At 36.3% G+C, this 19,319-nt stretch overlaps 1 protein-coding gene across 2 annotated transcripts; it reads left to right on the top strand.

Annotated features, from left to right (window-relative positions):
• Nucleotides 1-1,426: 1,426 nt before the first annotated feature.
• MANEA (mannosidase endo-alpha) lies at nt 1,427-16,796 on the top strand. 2 transcript variants are annotated; one of them, XM_048066660.2, is made up of 5 exons: nt 1,427-1,529; nt 8,228-8,820; nt 12,370-12,479; nt 14,852-14,928; nt 15,617-16,796. In XM_048066660.2, the coding sequence occupies exons 2-5, from the start codon at nt 8,271-8,273 to the stop codon at nt 16,251-16,253; spliced, it is 1,374 nt and encodes a 457-aa protein (XP_047922617.1). In that variant the 5' UTR covers nt 1,427-1,529; nt 8,228-8,270; the 3' UTR covers nt 16,254-16,796. The 2 variants fall into 2 exon arrangements, with proteins under 2 accessions (XP_047922617.1, XP_047922618.1); XM_048066661.2 differs by lacking the exon at nt 1,427-1,529 and adding an exon at nt 3,801-4,824.
• Nucleotides 16,797-19,319: the final 2,523 nt, after the last annotated feature.

Genomic DNA, 19,319 nt, shown 5'->3' with positions numbered 1-19,319 from the left:
AGCATCCTAATGGTACCTATAGTATCTTTTCTTTTGAAAGAGAGAAGGAAAAAAAAAAATAGATCTTTTCTTAAGGGAAGAAATAAAGGGTAAAGAAAGCAAGCAAGAAACAAATTGCAACCTAAAAAAATGTTGTGAGCCAGTGACTCAATGATATCGATATCAAGTGTTCAAGTTTCAGTCTCCAGTCTATTCATATGCAAACTCATTTATTATGAAAGCATGACATTCTTGAACCATTTACAATATATTCCCTGTTAATGAAATTATTATTCAGACGCTTGCAGGAAAGAATATTAGAAATGTGCATTACTGCAAATGTATTTCCCATCTGAGCACTCAGCATAAAGGAAACATCATGCAACAATTCTGCCTGCCCATTTTCTCAGACTTCAAGGAGAACCACAGGAGGTCTTGAATTTACTTGTTTATCTTGTTTGTATCGACACTGTGAGACACTTACTCCAAGTCCTTTCACCCACATCCAAGGTGAAATCAATGAGAGTTTTGCATTGATTTCAGTGCAACCACAATTCTGGTTGCTGTTTCTACTCTGTCTCTCTCGGGGCTTAGAGAGGTTCTTAAAAAAATCAGTCAAACTGCACCGTGGGGATCCAACTCATTACAGTCACTTTTCATGAGGCAAAGGGAAAAAATGTTTTTATTCTTTGGGGAAACCATGTCGTTCATCGAGGGGAACAATTTGTGTCGAGACAATCTCAAGTACTCATCAACAAGCAAGCTTCTTGACAGGCTTCTAATGTAACAGGGGAAAATGAGCGTGTATTTTTTAATTGATTTGTTTGCTAAACTCATTATGGCAACTATTCATACCCTATTTTCACTTAAAAAAAAAAAAGTAAATCACACACTGACCATCAGTGCATGAAACATACAAAAACCCAATTTTACACTATTGTGACTGCATGTGAACACATAAGGGCTGTGTAACAGACCAAGCTTCTACCCACACGCTCACGCTTATTGCTTCTGACGTGGTATGAAGGGGCATCACCCCAACGCATTGGCTTTCTGGAAGCACCATGATCTGAAGTCACCACACAGCAACATGCACTGTCCTTTGGTTCTCCCCGGGATGAAAACCAATGGTCGACGCTGGAAAGCACCTTAAATCATATATTTAGAGTTAAAAATGAAAGAGAAAAAAAAAAAAAAAGTAGTTTAAAGCTTTAAAGCGTGAGGAGGTCTAATAAGCAGCTAGTCACTTCCCCACAACACCAAGCGCAGCCAGCTGCCGACAGAAAAGCGGCGGCAGGTTTCACGACCAAAACCCTACCCTGGCAAAAGGGATTCACGACCCCAGCACCTCAACACCCCTCCGGATCCCTCCACAACCCACGCACCACTGCCGCGCGCCCTCCGGGCCGCCCTGCTCCCGCCGCCCACCCTGAAGCTGCCGCAGCGGCCGCGCATGCTCCCCCGCCCGCGCATGCGCGCCGTGTCGGAGCGGCTCGGCGCTCGGCTTCCCCCTGCGGCCGCCCCCGGGCCGGCCCTCCCGCCGCGGCCGGGTGAGTAGCGGCCGCGCTGCGGGCCCTGGCGGCGGGGCGGGGAGCTCGGGGCGGGGGAGCGGGGCCGAGGCGGGCTCGGCGGCAGCGGGCAGGGGGCCGAGGGCCGAGGCGGAGGGCGAAACGTGAGCGCCCGTTAGCTGGCGGCTTGTTTCGGGGAGGGAGGGGAGCGGCCCCGGCGTTGGGGCTGAGCTGCACGAACGGGCTCGCTGCGGTCAGGGGGCTCTGAGCGCCCCGTGAAGCCGGCCCGCAGGGAGCTGCAAGTGAGGAGCCAGGCTGCAGGTCGCTGTCTGTGCACGGTCCGTGGATGCTCAAAGTTAGGTGTCTGTGGCTGGGGTCGGAAGGGACCTTACAGACCAGCCAGTTCCACCCCCTGTTACGGGCAGGGACACCTCCCACCAGCCCAGGTTGCCCAAAGCCCCATCCAGCCTGGCCTTGAGCACCTCCAGGGATGGGGCATCCACAGCTTCTCTGGGCAGCCTCAGCCTCCCCACAAAGCAAGAGGAGGCTGGCGGTCTGAAGTCCAGCACTATAATCTGTTAGCATAAAGTAATGCTGAAGGCTGCCTTAGCACGTTTAAAACAAAGAAAATACTGCAGGGTTGGTTTTTGTCCTTGTCTCTGCTTTCTCTTTGGAATTCAAAGCAGATTAGCGAAAGATAATAGCTGTTTTATTAATGTTATAAAATGATCCAGGTCAGAATTGTCAAGTGTCAAATCCCTATTTTTAAGTTGGGTGGATGAAAAAGAAACCTTGCATTATTGGAAGTGCTTAAAAATGTGTATATGTATTGTGTATACTAAAATGTAAACTCAGTTATAAAATGCCGTATAAAATGTCTTCTCTCATCTTTAATGGTTTTAAAGGGCTTTTTAAAAAAAAAAAAGTCTTTTTTTCTAAAGACTTGTCCTCTGCAAACACTACTGGAGAAATTCCTTTAATGCTAGAAACACTTCTAATGCTCTCAAAAGGAAAATTGCCCAGGCCAGCCTCTTTTGCTTTTAGTGTTTGTATTTCAGACCCAAATGTGCTATGTGAGTGTGGTTTGGACAGACTCCTCCCCTGAGATTTAGTTTACTAAATGTCACCTGCTCAGTCACTTGGGACCCTGAGTAATGTTTCCAGGTGCATATTTGCACTGTAGTCTCAGAATGCAGCACAGGATCAAGGACAGCCTGTTTGCAAAACATCAGACTTTTTAAAGGCCTAAACTTCAGCTCTGTCTGGAGCTGATCTGTCACTTCAGAGTGTTCAGGTTCTTCTTCTAGCTGGGAAATTTTAGCAGAAGCTAAACTAAGGAAACTTAGTTGAGAAGCTTTTGATACTTGCTGTGGGCCACCAGCCTCAAAGACTTAAGGATGCCCTTACCTACCTCTTCCTCTCACTGAATCAAGAAAGTCAGATTTTCCTAACCTTCTGTTGTTATGCTTTCATTTGTTTGTTATGTTATGTTGTTATGTTTAAGGAGTATCAGAACAAAGAAATCTATAGTGTTTGCTGTTTCTTACTAAAATAGATACTGTTTTATCTGAAAATACTTTCCTTGCATTGCATGTTTCTCTGTTGGGATCAATAAAACTGGCAGGAGAAACAAACAAATATAGGCCTGGTTATATAAACTTGAGCTATCAAAGGACCAAAATGATCTAGAGAAATTAAACCCATTCTTTTCTATGAGTAAGGAAACGTACTTATTCTGGGAAAAATGATGGAGGGTAAGGGGGAAAGCTGGGTTACTGTCTGTCACTCTACACCCTTTGTCTTCATAACAGGGCAAGGGACAAACAGTAAAATTTAGAGCTATCTTGCAGAATAGCTGAAGGCAAAAAGGCAGTGGTGAGTGAGGGAGAAGAAAGTACATTGCTGTCAAATGTGGGCTTGAAAGGAAGAAGTTATCCTTGTGACAGGCTCATTGTTAAGATTGGGGAACAGTTTAGAAAATGCTTTTTTTTTTTTTTTTTCATGGAAGTATTAATTCTTTCTAGGAGGTATAAGGTCTGCCCGGAGCCTTCTCTTCTGCAGGCTGAACAACCCCAACTCCCTCAGGCTTTCTTCATAGCAGAGGTGCTCCAGCCCTCTGGCCATCCTCATGGCCCTCTCTGTCCTTGTGCTGGGGGCCCCAGAGCTGAACGTGGTGCTCCAGGTAGGGTCTCACGAGGGCAGAGCAGAGGGGGCACAAGAAGAATGTGGACCTGTTAGAGCGGGTCCAGAGGAGGGCTATGAAGATGATCAGGGAGCTGAAACACCTCTCCTATGTATGAAGAAAGGCTGAAGGAGTTAGGTCTGTTCAGCCAGGAGAAGAGAAGGCTCTGTGGAGACCTCATTGCAGCTTTTCAATACCTAAAGGGGGGCTTATGAAAAAGATACAGAGCAACTTTTAGCTCGGGCAGACAGTGACAGGACAAGGGGGAGTGGTTTTAAACTAAAAGAGGGGAGGTTTAGATTAGATTCTAGGAGGAGATTCACTCAGAGGTGGTGAGGCACTGGCACAGGCTGCCCAGAGAAGCTGTGGATGCCCCATCCCTGGAGGTGCTCAAGGCCAGGCTGGATGGGGCTTTGGGCAACCTGGTGTGGTGGGAGGTGTCCCTGCCCACGGCAGGGGGGTTGGAATGAGATGTTCTTTAAGGTCCCTTCCAACCCAAGTTCCCTGAAGATTCTGACTTTTTCAGAGACCTTTCCCAGGAAAAATAGCCAAAGGACTTTACGCCATACTTTCCAAAGCACAGAGTGAATGAATGATTAGTGTGCATGTGTATACATATATTTGAAGTTAATTTTGAAAAGATGTATTATAATGCATAGAGGGAGGAAAACAATTCTAATTTTAGAGTAACAAATGCTGAGCTCATTTTTACAACACAGGAACTAGATTTAGGGGTGGTAATAGTTCTATAGTCAGATTGTTTATTAGCTGCCAGCTGAGTTGATAGAATGCAAAAGTTTTGGGAAAGGAATAGAGAGCCAATTAAAAAAAATGTTTTATCCAGGATGCATGTTGAGTGCTGAACCATATTAAAATTTGTTCCCTTACAAGGGAAGGACGTAATGTACGTGGACCTCAAACGGTATAGGAAGAAGAGGAAAAAAACAAAAACAGGCAAACAAAAAAACGAGCACTTAAATATATCCAGTTATAGAAATGCATTTTAAAAACTAGAATTGTTTCTAAAGGAAAATTGAGCTAACTTGATAGAAGTAGTTAAATTAGCAGTGATGTAGAAGATGAAAGTGAAAATGAATGTAACCAAATGCTTGCTCTCCTAGTTTGAGAACTAGGCACATCAAATTAAACTTGCAGGTGAGTTTCTGGACTGCAGGTGTTTTTTCATACTGGGCAAAGAAATGACTTTCGGTTTAAGAAGTCTGTGATCCACAAATAGCTGAAGTTGGCTAAATATTTTGATAAAACATTGCCATGCATTGGACCTGTCCACAGGCAGAGACTGGTGATAGAAGCTAATTTACTTTTCCTTCTGATCTGTTATAGGCAGGGTTTTTCTGTTCTTTTAAAATGAATTCCCTAGTCAATAGAAGGAGCTTGAACTACTTTCTTTCATATATTTTCTGTTGTGCCAATGTAGTTCAACAAACTTGGGTTGGAATCCGAAAGTTTACAAGGCTAACTAGTTAACAAGGCATCTTACCAGTCATAGCAACTGCATATGAGATCTTAACCTGCATAAAGCTGACGTTATTCAGGCATAGTTTTCCCTGCTGAGGAATTGCCTTTGGATCCAACAGTCCAAGGCAAGGTACTTCATACGTATATAAAAATGGCCTGTGTTTACATCAGTAAATTGAAGTCTGTTCTAAAATTTGGATGTTGATAACAGAGCATAGCTGTGATTTTTTTATGTCTTTTGATCAGAAATGTATTCTAAGCCTCCATTTCGGAGGCCAAACAACATCACTTCAGTTAGCTGCTTCACATGGCATATGTGCTCAGTCTGTTTCCCTGATACTACTGTTCTGCTGTGGCACTAGTGTGGATGAGCATAATTTGCTCACTGTCTCTGAAGAATGACATAATGCAAACACTGCCAACCTGTAGCTCTTGAATGCAGCTGCTACAGAACAGGTGTCTATGCCAGGGCTGAACTATGTCATCGAGACTATCTTGGCATGCAAAACACAAGCCGTTAGCATAGGTATCACGTGCTTGTTTTAGAAATATTGCACTTGAATGTTGAGCCTCTGTATAAGTACATGAGAGGTTCATAATATGCTATGGTAGACCAGAGTCTGTCCTGATGCTAGTAAAATTTTTATCTGTGTAATCACAAGCTTCCAATGGAAGTACAGTTAGTACTTTTGGTGCTCACTTTTTAATATATTTTAATTATAAATATTTCATTGGAAAAATGTTTAAATAACAATGTGGAGCACTAAGATCAATTCCTGACGTTTCAGAAAAAAATACTTTATGAGAGTGAAAAAATGCTCAGGAAAAATTTGAGAGCTGTTCTTTGCTTGACAAGCAAAGAACAGAAAATAACAGTTTCTTCAACAGATAATAGGAGAGCCCTAATGAAAAACTTTAACACATTTTAATGATAGACCATAATCCCTAGTGTCATGAAATCTCTTTACAGAAGAGATAAAATAATAATTGCAAAAGTAATTTATAATTGGCAAACCTGTATTTTGTTTTCTGAACATCAATAGCGTGTGGTTAAAATGAAGAAAATTGGAATGCATTAATATATTTAACCAGGTAAATGACATTGTTCCCTTTGAAGGAGGAGGGAGGAACAAAAAATAAAAAATGCACCCTCATCCTGTAGAAAACTTTGCCTGATCCCAAACTTGAGTTAAATTCCCGGGAGTTCGGCATGATAAACTAGAAAGAAGGCTGGGAAGGCCAGAAAAAAAAACATAGTAGAATTAGTCTGAATGTCTTTTAATTTCTCACTAGAAGAAAATTGTTGAGGATTCCAAATAAGGTCTGTGACAGAATTCTAAGATCTTGGGATGGGCTGTGAGCTGGATAAAAAGAGCTCTGTAATTTGATGTAAAGTGATGTGAAATCCATTAAATGAAGAGTCTTAAATAAAGTGAAGTACTATAAGAATATATGCTGTAAAATCATTTTCCCTGACAGTAACCAAGGGTATGGTTTCACAGTCCAGTTGTTGAAAATGAGCTACTTCATTTTCCTTTTCTTCCCTTCCTCCATCTGTGCTGTTAGCTCATTTGTTGGCATTGATGCTGTTATACTTAACTCAGCTGAGTCAGCTCTCCAAGTAAGAGGTTTTGTTGGCTATTTTTGAGATGTTAACAGGATTTTGCTCTTTGAGCGTACGAGTACTATGTATACCAGATGAATACCAGGGGTTACAAAAGGCAGGCAACAGGATGAATGGAATAAGGTTCAAGTGGAAACAGAATTTCCCACTTCGGTAGTGTCACAGTGCTAATTTAACTCAAACTATGTTGTTAAAAAACATATTCTAAAATTCCTTATCTAAGTTTATCACTGTCATAGCAATGACAAGTATGGTATTTTGACAATTAAAGCTATATGTCAATACATAGCAATTAAAGCACATTAACAATAGTCAAGAACATTGGTAGGAAACTAAGGTGAGAGATACTTTATAAGTATGTAAAAATGACCTGTGTATACCTCCGTAATTTAAAGTTGGATTCTAAAATTTGGATGTCAGTGGCAGAAACACAAAATCACAGCTATGCTATGTCTAATAGCTGTTGAATCAGAAATTTATTTTCAGATTTTCAATTTTTATGCGTTTTTCCATTTTTATACATTTTTTATGCATTATGCATTTTTCTTGTTCCATGAAATTCTGTGGTGACCTAACTTTCATTTCTTCTTTTCTTTTGCTTTGAGTTTAATGTTGAACAGGAAATAGAGTAATCAAGGAATAAAGTAATCAAGGTTTCATTATACAGTTTTTCTTCTCCCTCCTTCCAGTGCTCAAATTTTACTGTGCGCTATTGCTTTGAACTTAGTCCTGGAATTGCACATGCAGCTGTGGTACTGTACTAACAGGCTGCCAGCAGATAACTTGTAGGCTTTCTGGTTGAGTGTATCTTTAATGCTATGCTGATTTATTTATTTATTTATTAGGTAAATCAGCAAATAAATGTGAATTTTCAGATGTGAAAGTTGAAAAGCATTATAGTCCAAAGTGTAATTGGCCAAAAATATTTAGGCAATGAATTTCGTAACTAAACAAGAGGTGGTTGGTCCAGTAAGTGGTTAGTAATAACAAACCCATATTCTGAACATAAACTGTGCTTCTGTCAATATCTCATTTTGTTCTTTATTCTTATTCTTTGACATCACTGTCTTTTCAAGGCTTTTGCTTTTTTCTTGTAATTATTTTATTTCTGTCAGACTTGTCAAAATGTAATACTTCTTAAATAACATCACAAAGATTTCAATTTCATGGGATTTAGTTGGGTTAGGAAAACAGCAAAGTCCAAAAGTAAGACATTTAATAAAATCTGTGATTCCTCAGTGGTAGAACTTTAGTCATTGACATGTGTTCTCAAACCCAGAAATGTTTTTGTTCCTTTCCACCCTTTTAATCTCTTGCGAAAACCTGTCATTTATGCAATGTATAAATGTCACATAATTGTCTCCATATTCTGTTATATAGAAACTTTATAAATAAATTTATGCTATTAAATTAGGTAATAAGAAATCTGACTTTAAAATATTTGTCTTTTGATAGTTGCTGCCCAAATCCTTCTGTTTGGATTCTGAACTATGACATCATGGCAAGATTTCGCAGAAGAACATGCATCATTTTGTTGCTTTTTATTTTGTTTATTTGCTCCATAATGATGGCATTGAAGACTCTGAGACCTGACCGAGCTGGCTTTGGGGACCCATTTGGACTTGGTTTGTTGCCCGAGCTTCAACAACGGACAGAGCTCTTAGAAAATAGACAAAATTCACTGAATAGGGTTCATGGAGATGCTGTAACACAAATCAGCAATATGCATGCTGTTGCGGTCAATACTATGAAAGCGTCTATGCCTCCTGTAAGCAAGTTGGAAGAAGAGCTTTCTTCTCCTAATTATAACTTTCATATATTCTATTATAGTTGGTTTGGGAATCCACAGTTTGATGGCAAATATATTCACTGGAACCATCCGTTGTTGCCACACTGGGATCCCAAAATTGCAAACAATTATCCGAAGGGCAGGCATAATCCTCCTGAGGACATTGGTGCTAACTTTTATCCTGAACTTGGATCTTACAGTTCCAAAGACCCTTCTGTCATAGAAGCACACATGAAACAAATGCTTTCAGCTTCAATTGGTAATGAATGTTAATGTTTCAGAACATTGTTCATTTATCCAGCCTTAAATATTTGAAGGAACATGATTGACCATTTTTTTTTCCTGTGTAGTTCTGCAAATGTCTGAAGTTAGTAAATGTCTTTGTATTTTCAAGGTTTAACCTCTAATCTGAAACCTCGATCTGAAGCTGCTTCTGATGAGTGTAACAGCACAGAAACTAAGAACTGTATTTGTAATCCTTTAGGTGTGTGTGTTTCATGACTTACTGTTAAGCACTGGTATATATAGAGAGAGAATATACTATATGGTATATAGAGAGAATATAGAAATCATTGTTAGAATATATTGTCTGTGTATGTTATTTTTGGAAATTGATACTTAAGTTTTAATAACAGTAAATCATGTTAACATGGCAATGGAACAATTTTTCCAAGTATTTGCTGCGTAAAAATTATATTAATTCTTTCAAAAACAGGTAGGATTAGAGCTTTTATGTAACTTATATTTTATGTAGTTTATTCCTAGGTGTTCTCATTAGCTATAGAAGTGTCTCAAGTAAGATAGTTTCAGCATAGCTAATAATGGTTAAAAAATACCTCTTTTTTTTTTCCATACCAAAAATACCTTTTTTTCCAATATAAATTGACATTCCATTTCTTAAATAGGTGGAATATATAAATTACAGTATTTAATACATTTTAATTCATCGTTAGTGTGTTTTATGGCTCTTCTTATGTTTACCGTCTTTAAAATAAGCAGTCATACAATTTAGTATTAAATTCTGAACAGCTTCTATAAATATAGTTGGAACAACAAGACCAGAGTTTATAGAATCATTCAGAGCACTAAATCACTTCAGAAGGAACCACTTTCATTCACTTAGATACTAAGGATCTAAGGATTGATGTAACTGCTATATTCCAATTAGTAGTGCTTCTGTAATTTTTAATTATTGTGGTTTTTTTTTGTTTTGTTTTATTTTAGATCTAACCTGTATTTTGAACAAGAATTAATACAAAAGTAGGAATTTTCTTACTATTTTAAGTAACAGGATAACTCTATTAACAACAGGAACACTAGCGACAGTGGAAAAGCTGCTGCAGAGAAAACTCGATGTTAGTTGTCAGTAAGCACTTTTCTTGTCTTATTTAAAACAAAATAATTCATGGTAGTGTGATGAAACATAGCTTTAGAAGAATCTGTGACATCACTCAGCCTCTTAATGCAAATGCCTGATAAAGCTGAACTGGTAGTAGGAAACATCCAAAAGATGAGGAAAAATGCTTTTCTAAGAAAGGAGGTTTTTTAGGACCTCAAGTTATATTTGCGTTTAATCTCAGCAATATGAATGAGTGGTACATGCTCCCTGTAACATACTGTTTGTGATATATTACTTGTACTTGTCAAAAGTTATTTTTTTTTCTGTTGTCATTCTGAAGTACATTTGAAATTTTCTTCAGGCTAGATTTGACAATAATTTACTGCTTTTCTCAGGTCATTACTTCATATCTTTTTTTTATGAGATTAATATTGTGTTATTTTTTGTGTATTCTGAGGTTGACTGTTTATAACTTCTTTTTGTATTTTAGCTGATTTCTAATCCTAATCTAATGCATTTTATGCTATATCAAATAATTTTTCTTTTAGCCTTTTTTGAGAGGCTTTATCAAGACTCTCAGAAGTGGTTCTTTCAGCCAATAATGTGTAATGATCAAAGGCACATAAGAGATTAGAGCAGCAGGAGCCACATGCAGTGCTGCCTTGTGTTATTCTTACATTTCACAATTTTTCCTTATTTAATTTCCTAGTTTCAAAATCTGTTGTATTCATCTGTTATTCCTCAGAGTGCTTGGTGAAACTTATTTTTTGCACCACCCTGTTTTCTTGGTAGTTCCATTTTGAAGTCCTTTGTTTGTCTTGAATGACTATACTCTGATTTAAAACATGTTACATTGCGCTTTTTGTGAGCAAATCAATCCCATTGTAGTCTCCTGAAGTGGTCCCTTGCTCGTATATTTTCTTTTCTGTGATGTAAATGAAAAAATTAAAAGAAAAAAAAAGTCCGTCTTTTCAGGGAAAGAGCAATGTAAGTGTGAGTTAGGAGACAAAATTTTTCACAGAACCTGAAATTTTCTGTTTCCTAACAGTGTAGAAGGGGGTCTTGACAGATGTTGTATTCGAGATACCTTGAAGACTGTAACCTGATTGTGTTTTTGTTGTTCTGTTTGTCCTTAACATCATAATCATTTGAATTTTGTCCTTTCTTCTTGTGTTAAATAAAATATAGGGTGATAAAAATGCAGTAAACTGTTGCATTTTTCTTGTCCTAAAGCAGACTGTCTGTTGGGGTAGTCTGTTATTTTTGATTCCCTTTTTGAAAAAATGTTGAGAGAATATATTGTGGGTAGTCGAACTAACCTCTACTTTGTATAGTGAACTGAAATTTCGGGTTTTGACGTTAGAAGATGGTTGTGTATTCCTTATAATTATGTATTTTGAATAATTTGGGGTTTATTTGGAAATTGTTAGTTAGAAAACTTATAATATTAGTAAAGTGGAATGAATTTAGAGCATATCCCTATCTCTGTGACCTAATCTGTTTACTTAAATCTTTATCTAGTGAAAAAGAACCACACTGAGTTATTGTTCCATATATTTAAAATAGTACCGTTAGGAAGATATTCCTACATCACTATCTCATATATTTCTTTCTGTCTTAACCTTCTTCCTGATATATTACATTATTTCCAGCTACACACCTAAGCGGTCTCACTTGTTTTTCTGACAGCATTTTATTTTAGAAGGAAAGGTTTTAGCCCCTTCTGAAGAGGTATGTCTTCCTTTGCTTTCATGGAGAGCATTAAGAAGACTTACAGCATATGGGCATTGTATTTATTGTCTTCTTTTTTGTCAGGCATAATAACTTGCTTAAATTTTTGAGAGTTACTCAAGCATGTTTTAGGTAATAAATTTAAAAACTAATTTTACCTAGTTGGAAGGGTGAATTACAGCACAGGGACTGCTTTTGGCTATAAGGAAGGTTGTGAGATTACAGTCACTGCTTCTAGGACAAAATGGTTGTTTTGTAATAGAGCATGAAGTATAATGCAGAAATACGTTGTGGAATAAATTTTAATAAAATAAGAATCTCTTTGATCACAGGCATAGGTCTCATCTCTGGAGTGTTCTGTAGCCCTATGTATCATGGTATTCTCTAGCCATACTTAGGCATAGCTATAATGCCTTCAGAGTATTCTCCACCTCCCCTCATCAACACCTAGAGATGTTTCATGCTCTGCAGAAAAGTGGAAGGCGACGGCAAGCTTGGGACACTGACCACAAATCTGTTCCCTTGACAGTTGCTCTTATGACTGGTTTCTTTTAAAATTGGGAAAGAGAAGTTAAAATATACCTTGAGAACACTGAAATTTCATAATTGATTAAAAAGTAATTTGAAATTCTCGTTTATATTATATAGATTTTGCATCAAACAATAATTACATCTCATGGCAAGCTATCTACGTGTTACATTTTCACATAATTTAAAAGTGGTGTTTTGTATTTTCAGGTGTAATAGCACTTTCATGGTACCCGCCAGGTATGGCTGATGAAAATGGAGAACCAACTGATGATTTGGTGCCTGTTATTTTGGATTATGCACACAAATACAATCTAAAGGTAAAGTCTTTTAAGACAGTTAAAATAGGAGTACATAGGAAAGAAGCAAAAAAGTAAAAGTTTTCTACATTTGAACCATGATGTAGAGCAGGGAGATTTGTGATGTAATAGTATCTTCTGTGTCTCCTGTTATGTTGCACTTTTTTTTTTTTTTTTGGGGGGGGGGGTCAGGGAGGGAGGGAGGGGTTGTCCGGAAGTAGGTATGTAGTGTCCTTGCACTACACTAAATTTTGGTGAGACCTAAGCAATATTGCCTTATAACTAGAATAATACCATAATCTGTTTTTGTTTGTTTGTTTGTTTTTCTATTTCGGTTTAGAGCTAACGCTTGAAGAATCTAAGATTTATTTTTGCTTTCCTTTTAGGAAATAGTTTTTAAAATCATGCAATATTTGTTGTTGTTGTTTTTTAATGAGTCTTTGGAGATGAGGGTAGTATTATGTTTCAAAATATTATAGAATACAATGATCTATAAACTAGGTAACCGAGAAAGAAGAAAGGAGTAACCTAATTTTTCACATTACCATATAACTTGCTGGTACTCAAGGTCAGGTGCAAGTATTATCAACAACAAAGTGGAATTCAGAATTTCTGTTTTGTATTAATGTCTTTATTCTGAAAGGTATCAGTAAAACTTACCTTGGACAGTTGGGTCGGAAAGATGCTGCTCTGGCTTTAGGATACTCCAGGGTATGACAGGATAGAAAGGCTAAATTACCTGCCTTCTGAAATACCAAATCAGTTAAGGATGACATCTAATCTAAAATCAGTTTTTGATTTTATTTATTTTACCTTGAATGGTTGGGGAGGGGCAAGGGTGGGATGAAGAAACGAAACATATTTCCTTTTATTTTTGTCAAATAATAATAAGTTGACTTTTTGAATGATCTAAGTAGCTGTGTGCATGTCATCTCTGGAGTGTGTTGTCTGTATTGGGCACTAAAGAAATGTTCATCTGTTCTGGTTTTAGGTGGTCAGATTTACAGAAAAAAATCTGTCATTAGTATCAGCTGTAGATCCTTTGTAAAGCAGGAGGAATGTAGGAAGATTAAATCAGATACAGAAGTAAAATTAGCAAACTTGCAAATGCTATGTGAATTTCACTGTGATGTGATGCAGCCTTATATATATGTATATATTACTATTAAAGAAGTTTTATTTTTCCACAAAATTTTCAGATGATATGTTGGAGCTTGTTTTCTAAACCTAAAAGAGCTAGCTGACATTCAGGTCTCTCAAAAGAGCCAGGCAAAACTGAAATAAACTACCAAAGAAAATTGTAATATCTGGAATACAGATACTAAGTAAAGATACTACCAGGGAACCTATACTTTCATTATAATGTTTTCTAAACATCGTTGCTCTAGTAAATGAGTACAGTTAAGTTTGGGGAATGTCAGTAGACCCAAAACAGCATGGAAAATAAATCTGTTTTATTAAAATAAGAAATAAACATGCGCTAAAAATGCAACTCTGATAAAGTTGTCTTTTTGATTTGCCTGTTTTTGAGAGATAGAAATATGAAGTATGAAATTATAATGCTCTTCAACCTGTCCTATCGGTCCTTGTGATTTAGTGTAACATTCTATTTTTATATAGTTTGTACCTAATAGAGACATTGGCTCTACAATGAAATTTGCTGCTATTGCAGACTAGTTGAACGCTTTATTAAATGTATTCTACTCTAAACTTGCTTCTGAAAAACTAGTTGCTTTGATTGATGTAATATACTCCTCCCTTTAATTGTGTAGTTGAAAATGACAAGATTTTTATATTGACATGACTTCATGTGTATGTGAATTCCATAAACCCCAAGCTTGAGTTCAGAGCAGTAGGAAGACATCATATTAGATCTAATTACAGAGGCTTATTGCTGTTGATAACTCCATACAATTTTAAATAAAAATTTTCATATTCCATATCTTAAAATCTAGTCTGACAGTGAAAACTCTCCTTGGAGAATTGTTATCAATAGCAATGCATTCTTTGGAAAATAAAAATTAAAATATTTAATTGGTTAACCGGTTCTTTGACATTCAAATAAATAATCTTTTACTTCAAGTTTTAGTTTCTGTTGTAGTTTTTAAATTTTCTGAAGCATGCTTACTACTCACTGTAGCCTAGGGAAAACAAAAGGAGTGTTTTGTATTAATGAAAAATATTTATTACTGAACGTTCTTGGATCTCAAGCTACTCATCTTTAAGAGTTCAATTAGGTTTGGACTATTCTCAAATTACTAACAAAAACTGTAATGCTCTGTAAGGAGGAAATATTTTTAATGCCGACTGGTACTTGCTTCATATAACAGACAATGCCAAGTATTTAATAATATTTTAGGTTTCTGTTGCTTTACTGCATTTTCATTTTTCAGGTCACTTTTCATATTGAGCCCTACAAAGATAGAGATGACCGCAGTATGTACCACAATGTCAAATACATCATTGACAAGTGAGTGCTCTCAGAATGTTTCTTTTTAGTTTTGTTACATATTGATTTAGAGAACTTTGATATGTTATCTACACCTTGAAAGAATATATTAAGAATGTGTATTGAGACATAATAAAATTTTAAGACACTTGGTTCATATTTCCAGTAGTACTGAAACTCATTCTGTTTTCTAAATACTGAAGTATGAACTACTTTAACAACTACTTTGTGTAGTTATTCAAATGTACATTGCTTTCAACATTCATGAAATCAATTAAAGTATTAAGTATACGATATATAAATCAGATATGTTTTTATAGTGACAAATGAGCAGTGAGCTATAACGTGTTGACCTGTAATGATTTTAATTCTGCTTGTCAAATTTTGTACAGCTACTGGTTGTTCTGTTCATCAGCGCTACTATCACCGTCTTGTTCCTTACCGAATTAGAGAATTGCCTTTCAGAGAAACGTAATACCTATAGTGCAGTTCTACACTAAATTACTGATTAGCAATAGTTTAACGGATCTTTGGAGATTGATTATTCAATACTTCAGCAGGCATTGGATTGAAAATGGATATGGATTGCTACATTTTGAAGCACCTGTACTGTCTTTAAAATGATTTTTAGAGATAAAAATCTTCAGATTGTAAATCAGTGTTTTTCAAATGGCAAATCTTGTTTTAATGATACTTCTTTGCTTTATAGATATGGAGCCCATCCAGCCTTTTACAGGCATAAGACCAGCACAGGCAGATTTCTTCCCATGTTTTATGTTTATGATTCTTATGTAACAATTCCTGAAATATGGGCAAATCTGTTAACTGTATCTGGATCACAGACTATTCGAAATACTCCATATGATGCATTATTCATTGCTCTTCTTGTAGAAGAAAGACATAAGCATGATATTCACAGAAGTGGCTTTGATGGAATGTATACATACTTTGCCACCAATGGCTTCTCTTATGGCTCATCTCATCATAATTGGGCAAGTTTAAAAGCCTTTTGTGATAGTAACAACTTAATGTTTATTCCAAGCGTGGGACCAGGCTATATTGACACCAGTATTCGACCATGGAACAACCACAACACCCGTAATCGTGTCAATGGAAAATACTATGAGACTGCCTTTAATGCAGCCCTTTTGGTGCGACCAGAAATTATTTCCATTACATCTTTTAATGAATGGCATGAAGGTACTCAGATTGAAAAAGCTGTCCCCAAACGGACTGGACAGATAGTTTACCTTGATTATAAGCCCCATAAACCAAATGTTTACCTGGAGCTGACTCAGAAGTGGTCTGAGAAGTACAGAAAAGAAAAAGAGCAGTGGCTTATGTGAGCTATTGCTGCTGCCATTGTTTCTTAACGTACTGAATGCAATGAGAAAGAAATGGAGAGCTGAAGAATCTGTTATAAAATGTCTTTATTATAAATATGTCCAAATTGTTATATCACATGAATGTATATGCACTACTACTGAATGTGAATTTCAAAGAGTAAAAAAATTATTACAACAATTGACATCTCTAACATTGGATAGTGTAGTTCAAGAAAGCTTTTTTTTAATAGTAATTTGCATGCTGAACTTCAAGAACGTTTGCATGGGATAACTACATGACTGAAGTAGAACAAAAATTTGGCAGTTATATTTACGTACTTATTCATGTAGTTGTATTCCTAATCAAAGTGATGCTTTAAGCTGAATTTTATCTTGGTAGATCCTTGCAGGATGCATGCCTGTAGTGTGTGGAGTAATCTGCATCTACTGTTTTTATGCTTTTGCACATTGTTATTTCTTGATTATAAGATTAATTTGTGGTAAAAACACTGAAGATGTATGTGTGATGCAACAATGGTGTTTTTTGTTTTTTTTTTTGTTTTTTTTTAAAAAACTTTTTCAAAGATTGAGTTCTAAAGAACTGCTGAAAGATTTATAGTTTACTCTATTTGTTCTGTTCAATACATGGTGCGGACTTTTGGATACTGGATACTGACCAATTACATTGGTTTTCTATGTTTGAATTAAAAAATATATTTTTTTTTTGTGGGGGAAAACTCCTATTTTTTTTTTAAATTACATTTTCAATTGATTGCAGACACAGTTTTAGTTTCTTTTTAGAAATGTTTAAGGATTCTAAAGCTAATATATTTCTAGTGCTACAATAAATGCAATTTTAGGTTATGCTTTTTCTTTTGTAATTTAGGAGCAGTGTAGTGTGGCAGCAGTGACAGCAAGCACACATTACTTTTGTTTGAAATATGAGATTTCAATTTTTCATAGAGTTCATTGGGTAGAGATAGATACAGGAGAGTAGATACTAAAGTCTTCTAATTGTTCAAGTAAGTTCCCCACCAATATTACCTTTAACTATACGGTGTGCCTGGAAATAAATACTTTTTAGACCTAGGAGTTTCACCTTTCAGATGTAGTGAGTGATTATTAACTGGTTTTCTTACTGAATCTTGAAAAGTTCAAGTCACATGGGCATGTCTCCTTAAGATGCCTTTTTTTGTGGGGGGGATGAGGCAAGACATTTTCATACTTTATAGGAAAACAGTAGACATTGGAATAGTAGACACTGCAGTATTTTGTTTATTTGCAGCAAGTGTTTAATCTGTAGCAAAGTGGCTTTTTCAAAAAAACATTTTTTATACAAGGTGCTGATCCTGTGTTGTAGTTAGTATGCTGGAACTGTTGTGACCACTAGAATCCTATAATTTCAGCACTACCCACTGTAATTACTCACACTTTTTACTCAGTTACTCACAGTGCTCTGTCCATGAAATTGTAAAGTGCATGTGGGGACTTCTGGCTAAAAAAGAAGACAAACCAAAAAAGAAAACAGTATGTTTTAGAGTCCTTCTGCTGGTATGAAAAAGGCTTGATTCCACTTATTTGCAATTTAATTCTCTTGTCACTTCTTTGCAATTATTAAAAAAAAGTCACGCAATGCCATCAGCTGCTTGAAAAAATGCAGAAATTGGGTTACAGATGGATAATCTGACATGTTAAAGTCTGCCTCTAGAGTTATTACAGTCTTACTTGTATTTGTTAATTTTTTTCACGTTCATACTGTGTCTCTGCAAACTCGAAAGTTCTTCTAACAGAAATGTTTACTAGAGCTTATTTTACGTGCACTCAAGTGGATAAACTGAAGAAAGATATAGGTATTACCACAGTCACAAAATTGTGTTTGAGACGCATGAAGCACTTGTTAGACTTTTACCACTTAAAAATTAACCACTTTGCCATTTATTAAGGAAAAATGATTTATACATTTTTACTATAACTCCTTTGAATAGCTATGTGTAATTTGTTTTCATAATTTGGTACATGTTTTTTACAGTCCAAAGAGCCCATATATTTATTTTAAATGTAAAAGAATGATTAACTTATTTGCATATCTATATTGCATATATTATTAAAAATTATTCTGGATTCAAACCATTTAAAGGACAAATCTCTTTTTCCCTGCTTAAACTTTTGTCATCCACTCTTCTTCTCCCGCAGTAGTTGTCTGAACTCTTTACTAGTCTTGACAACTGTGCACTCAGCTTTCAGCTTCTTACTTTCTCCCGGTAGCAGTTTATATTTTCTCTGTGACTGTAAAAGTTGCTTCTTTTGTTGATGTTTGAAAGTTTAAAATTTTTGCGTAGTGTTGTACAACTGAGATGATCTTGGTTTAAAATATAATTTATGGTAACAACATAATGGATCTCCATTCTTAGAAAGACTGTAATTGCTGTAAAGGTATCATTTAGCCCTTGCTGTGAAGTGATTTGGGCTGTGACACACAGGTGTGTCAATGGGATCTTTAGAAGAATGTACAGAATTTCTGGAAAAATAAATAAAAAAGTTACCTAGTTCTCATCACCGCTGAGCACTTAGCTTAATGTGTTTTAAAGGCTAAATATGCAACCTGAAAAAAAATAAATTCATAGATTAGAATTTAATTTGAGGAGATCTGACGGAGTAGCAGCTGCTAGGACTACCCCATCTGCCTTCCCAGTACTTTCTATATACTTGGAGCAAATATTAATGCAAGTATTAGAGGAAAAAACTAGACTTCTGTGGATGAATTGCTGCTGCAATCAGAATAGGTTTTTTTTTGTTGTTTTTTTTTTCAAAGTGGTTAAAGTATGCCTATGGGAAAAGATTAGTACAAAATGCAAAGAAATAAGATTCTCTGTTACAAGTGCACATTTTCTGGGGTGAATATATATAGAAGATGATTGTTCCAAGCTTCACAGTTGCATTTAAAAAAATAAAAAATTGAATGATTGAATGTGCAATCAAAATTGGGAGGGAGAGGTGGCTATTCTTAGTTTCAGATCTTAAATGAAATTTAAGGAATATCTAAATCCCATCTCACTTCTGCCTTACACCCCTATTTTTTTGCCTAAT

This window comes from Anser cygnoides, chromosome 3 (genome assembly GCF_040182565.1).
Source record: "Anser cygnoides isolate HZ-2024a breed goose chromosome 3, Taihu_goose_T2T_genome, whole genome shotgun sequence".
NCBI classification, from domain to species: domain Eukaryota; kingdom Metazoa; phylum Chordata; class Aves; order Anseriformes; family Anatidae; genus Anser; species Anser cygnoides.
Note: the sequence above shows the minus strand (reverse complement) of the source record. Positions and strands in the feature narration are given on the sequence as shown.

Coding starts and splice junctions, on each gene's coding strand:
- MANEA (XM_048066660.2), top strand. CDS start 8,271: ATGGCAAGATTTCGCAGAAGAACATGCATCATTTTGTTGCTTTTTATT. Junction 12,480..14,851: donor CACACAAATACAATCTAAAG/GTAAAGTCTTTT, acceptor TTCATTTTTCAG/GTCACTTTTCATATTGAGCC. Junction 14,929..15,616: donor GTCAAATACATCATTGACAA/GTGAGTGCTCTC, acceptor TTTGCTTTATAG/ATATGGAGCCCATCCAGCCT.